The sequence below is a fragment of the Marmota marmota genome, unplaced genomic scaffold (assembly GCF_001458135.2).
Source record: "Marmota marmota marmota unplaced genomic scaffold, marMar, whole genome shotgun sequence".
Lineage (NCBI taxonomy): Eukaryota > Metazoa > Chordata > Mammalia > Rodentia > Sciuridae > Marmota > Marmota marmota.
Window position 1 is genome coordinate 4,852,578 of NW_025999983.1, and position 5,489 is coordinate 4,858,066.

The window sequence follows — 5,489 nt, forward strand, 5'->3', positions numbered from 1 at the left end:
TATATATGTATATATATATATATATATATATAAAATTAGGCTTGTCTTGACTCAAACGCCAACTACCATCTTGAGATTTTTAAATCAAAATATTCTCACCCCCAGATTGTGTTTGGTACACAGAAAGATGCAACAAAAATCTGCTTTATTAGTTTATTAATGTAAACTTTGAAAAACTTTTTAATGCATTTTCAATAAGACTGCTCATATGAACTTCTCATTCCCACATCATTAAGCCAAGGGCTAAAAAACATTATGTTTGGGCATGATACAGCACTACGCCATTTTTCAGGTTCTGAATCTAAGGCTTCCTTCTTTTATCTGTCCCAGAGCTCTACATAAACAAGTACAAAATACTCTGGGCTGGAGATACAGCTTGATAATAGTAGTTCTTGCCTAGCATGAGAGGCCTTACATTTAATATTCAGCCCCACCCAAAAAACATTAAAACAGAAAACAAAATACTGCCTTCAATTTAATGTTGACTTCTATAGTAGCCAAATGCAAATGACAAAAATATTAAAATATTTTTTTCATATTTAAAAGAATAAGCTTCAAACAAGTGTGCACAATGAATATTCTCTGTGCATCTAACATTTATCAGATACTGTTCTAAGCACTGAGAATATAACCCTGAAAAAGAAAACTTACAAAAATTCCCTGCCCTCATGGATCTTCCATGCTTGTTAATAACATTTACAGAGCATCAAGGTATTTTCCAAGTGCTTTACATGTTTTAAACCATTTAGTCTTCATAATCCTGTGAGAAACTTAGTATTTTTCCATTATGAGGTGAGGAAACTGAGGAACTAGTTACAAAACAAACAGAAGAGCTAGCCAGAGTCTGGGTCTGAGTTCATACTTCTGGACATTATGGTACCCTGCCCCTCTAAAGCTTTAATAATAAAAACATTTTATCCCAACAGGATGAACTCATTCTCACAACTCAAGATTTTATACAGACAGGGGAAGAAAAGAAGCATACAAAATGATCTCTAGGATGTTTTAAGTGAAGACTAAGAATGCATGTTCTTTTAATGCAGCCAAAATTTAATGCATAATTCTGAAATAAATTTTTCCCACACGGCCAAAATCTGACAGACTCTCCTGGTTTACTTTAACTTAAAAAAAAAAAAAAAAAAAAAAAAAAGCAAAATTAATCTCCTCTTATATGCCAGTTATTACTCTATATTAGTAACCTCCAAGAAGAAAAACTAATAACTGTGTTCAGATTCCAACTTTGCTAAACTTAAGTGCTCCTAACAGGAATTTAAAATTAGGATATTAAAAAACTTGTCTGGAGGATCAAAACTTTTGTATCCATTTCTCTCCTCCTTTCTGGGGTAACAAAAGCATCACATAAAATCAGATCTCTACCTGCCTGACACCTCACATCTGAATGCCTAGCTTCACATCTCTATCAGAATCACGGAACCCCGTCTTCCCCAAAGCTCCCTCCTCAGTCTTTCCTGTCTCAGAAATGCAATTGCACTCCAGCTGACCAAATTCCACCTTTGGGCCATTCCTGACTCAATTCAAATTTAATCTATCACCAAATCCTATCAGTTCTAACCTGAAAATATGCAAACCACGCCTTTCTTAGATCTTCTAGTTTAAGTCCCCTCCCCTGCCTCCCGACTAGTTTCCCTGCTCACCCAACTGTCCACATTCTCTCCACAAAGCAGACAGAAGGAATATATCAAAAACCCAGTGAGCATTCCTTGGCTAAAACCATATGAATGGCTTCTTCTTTCACTCCAAATAGCATTCAAAATTCCCATTGAGCCCAAAGGCACTAACAAATAAGGCTCCTCTGCTAACCTTCTACTAGCACAATCCACAGACAAGGTCACACCTGAGTTGCTGCACTCCCTTTTCACTCTGCCCAGTTTGTGTTCCCCTAGATGGTTTTCATGTTTTCCTCCCCATGATTGCTCTTGTATGCATCTCTTATTTTTTAGAAATTTTTTTAATATTTATTTTTCAGTTTTCGGTGGACACAACATCTTTATTTTATTTTTATGTGATGCTGAGGATCAAACCCAGCGCCCCGCACATGCCAGGCGAGCATGTTACCACTTGAGCCACATCCCCAGCCCCTGCATTTCTTATCATTTTATAAGAAACTCTTTCCCTGAGAACCCCTAGAAATGAACTGCCCCCTCCCACAGTCACTGTTCATCTATGTACCACACTTTGTGCTTCTCCATAGCAAGTACTACACCAAAAAGTATACATTCATTTGCTTACTGTCCGTGTCTGCCCCAGAAATGCTCACTCTGCAACAGTAGGCACACTGTTTAGTCCATTCTCTCCACCTCCTGGAACAATGCCTGACAAAACATCCAAGCCTGTGATCATCCACCTGGCAGCCTGGATTATTCTGATGATGAAGGCAAATTTACAGCAATAATTCTAAAACTAAGCATGCATCAGGATAATCTACAGGACTTGATAATGGGAAGATTAGGGTTAGGGGTGTAGCTCAGTGCTTACCTAGCATGCTTCAGGCCCTAAGTTCTATTCCTAGCGCCACAAAGGAAAAAAAAAAAAAAAACCTACAAAGGTGGTGAGGGAACCAGATGCTGGGCCTCTGCGCCATAGTTTCTGACTTAATCTGGGACTGGGCTTGAACATTTACAAGTTCCCTGGATGCCGCAGTCCGGCTGTGGCCCTCAACACCTGGAGGTGTGGGTACTTTGGCCCAAGAACCATAGTCTGAGAACCACTGATTCACACAATATTTAGCTCCAACACACAAGTGGCAATACCAGCCCATGGTGTCAAGGAGTCACAACTGGTAAAAGGAGGAAAGGAAGAGAGTGAAAAGATGCCCTCTGGACCCATGCCAGGTGCTCACTTAGAAAACTGTATTAAAAAAGTCTTTTTAATAATACAGTATAAATATTCTTCCCTGAATGGGATTTATTAAAGAATAGATGGAAACAGATCAAGGTTATAATCTATTAAAGTCTTATGGCACATATATATTTATGTTAATGACTGCTACTCAAACTTTATCCCCCAGGGTTTAAAAAGCAGATGAGAAAGCTTATATCCTTTAGGGGACACTGAAATACCAAACAGTGCAGACCTCAGTTGGGACACTTTTTCCCATCTCTAGGAATAACCCTAACACTGAGGGCAGGCCTACAGCAGTCATGCCTAGCTTACAATCTGCCTCTCCAGTCATGGCAGATTGGTTCAAAATGCATTCTTTTCAAGAATTGGAAATTTGAAGATAAAGCCTTGTAACAAAAGGCCCAGTGTCTGAATTTATGACACTACTGTTAAAAGCAAAACTTCCCAGATGAAACCATAAACTATTGCCACTAAAGTTCTCAGTAATCTCATGGTTCCTGCCTTACTTTGGCTCTCCAATTCTTCCTTTAATTTTTTGACTTTTCCAGTAACTTCCAAAAAACTTGTTTTTTTGCCTCTGCAACCAAAAATATGCATAGAGTAAATGTGTAAGCTTTAAAGACAAGTGTAATAGAAATGCAAATTGTGAAATACTAAAGCTTTTCCCATAAATCCAACTTAAGGCATTTATTCCCATCTGCAGACTAGTGTTCTGTCTAAATAACTAATAAATCTTAGATCACATCACATTATGACATTATGTCAAATTTTTTCTTCTACTTGCTTCTTAGAGAAGTATTCCAAAACTTAGCATAAGTAAGCATTTTTCCTGGGCTGTGGTTGTGGCTCAGAGGTAGAGCGCTTGCCTAGCATGCGTGAAGCACTGGGTTCCATCCTCAGCACCACAAAAAAAATAAAATAAAGGTATTGTGGCCACTTATAACTAATATAAATAAACATTAAAAAAAAAGTAACCATTTTTCCTTAGTTTATCCAAAAAGTATTGGATGCTTATTATCTGTCAATATTATGGGGTATATCATAATGAATGACAAGACCAAGTTCTTCTTTTATGTACTTTATATTCTGCTGGGGAGAGACAGTAAAATAAACAAGAAAAATGCCAGATAATAAGCACTGCTGCAGAGAAAAAAAGAAACTTGTGAAAAAAGTGAGTAACTCACAGGGCTTCTAGGTAAAATGTTACAGGGAAGGAAGCCTCACCATCAATGAAGTGACATTTAAACTTAGATCCTAAAGAGAAGCAGCAGCCAGACAGTAGAGATCAGGGTACAGCTAAAAAAAAAAAAAAAAGGTTTTGAGGCTAGGAATAGACATAACTTGTTTTAAAAGGCCAAAAGAAGGACAATGTCACTACAATGTAGTGAAAAAGAGGGAAAATCATTAATGATGAGGTCAGAGAAATAGGCCTTGTAACAAAAGGCCCAGTGTCTGAATTTATGTATTTAGAAATTAACTGGTATAGGGCAAGATTATTCACAACAAGATGCTTATAGAGAACAGTTGAGTAACAGACTAAGATGAGAGGACAATCAGATTAGAACTAAGTTTCCATAAAAATTTAAGAGCTGAAAGCAATCTTATATTCCCATACCCCATTTTACAGAAAGGATATGTGGCCCAAACTGACTTTTCTGAGGTCAGATTAAAGACAAATGGGGTTTAACTCGTTGCTTTTTAACATTCAAGCCAAAGTTCTTCCCATAATTCTTTGCCTCATTTTGAAATCTCAAATAGCTCTTTACCAGGGGCATTTCTGAAAATGACATAGCAATAATCAAATGGAAACATATTTCAAAAGATAGAAATTATCCATACTTCCAAGTCCCTCATATGAACTTTCTTAAATGCAGCTTATAATGCTTAAATATTTACCACCAAATTTATGTTTCCACATTATATAAGCAGAAAAAAAAACTGAATAAAACAAAAGAATATACTTACATCTGGGTATTCTTTTACAGGCACATAAAGTTTCTCTTGTAACTGAACAATAGGTCCCACAGCATCAGGCAATTCTGCACTCCTTTTCTCTGTACTGCCATTTAATGTGTCATTGTACATGTCTTTCCGTACTCTGCTAATTTCTGTTAAAAGTAAAAATTTTAAATGTGTTAGACAAAAAAAGTATTCTTGCTAGTCCAGAAGAAAATAGGGGAGGGGGGTTGCAGGGAAAGATTTCATGTATAGTGTTAAAACTCCAGTGAAGAATTACTGGCCTATTCTGTCTGTTTCTGGATTAAGCCCATGTTTAATAGATTGATAACCTTAATTAATTTCTACCACTAATCGAATTTATAACAACCAAATAAGACATCTTATTAAAACTAACTTCAGAGCCCAAATTCTTAAGCAGTATGATATAGATTTGTTTTACCTAATTTTTCCATGTTTAACTGAGGCCAGTCATTCCAAATGACTGCTTCATCAGTAACTATGAAGAGAATGCCTTCCAGACAACACACACACCAGAGGCTGTTTGACACTTCAGAACTAAGCTCTCTGAATGAAGTTTAGACTGGACCACTTTGTTAGATCCTTTAGATGTCTTCAGAATATTCAGAAATGTCCAATAGATAATAGGTGGCAAGTTTAGCAGAAGTCTG

General features: G+C 36.9%; 1 protein-coding gene across 8 annotated transcripts in view; it reads right to left on the reverse strand.

The window, feature by feature from the left end:
• Qki (QKI, KH domain containing RNA binding) overlaps positions 1–5,211 on the reverse strand; it is a 93,805-nt gene extending 88,594 nt beyond the window's left edge. For 2 of the 8 annotated variants that reach the window (XR_007348667.1, XM_048805858.1), the window contains exon 1: positions 4,828–5,021. Coding sequence is in view for 7 of the 8 variants with exons in the window: in XM_048805858.1 (XP_048661815.1) it covers positions 4,828–4,947 (120 nt within the window). In the remaining variant the exon portion in view is untranslated. Of the gene's footprint in view, positions 1–4,086; positions 4,159–4,827 lie in introns of all 8 variants that reach the window. The other 6 variants (XM_048805860.1, XM_048805856.1, XM_048805857.1 and 3 more) reach the window with 6 other exon arrangements.
• Positions 5,212–5,489: the final 278 nt, after the last annotated feature.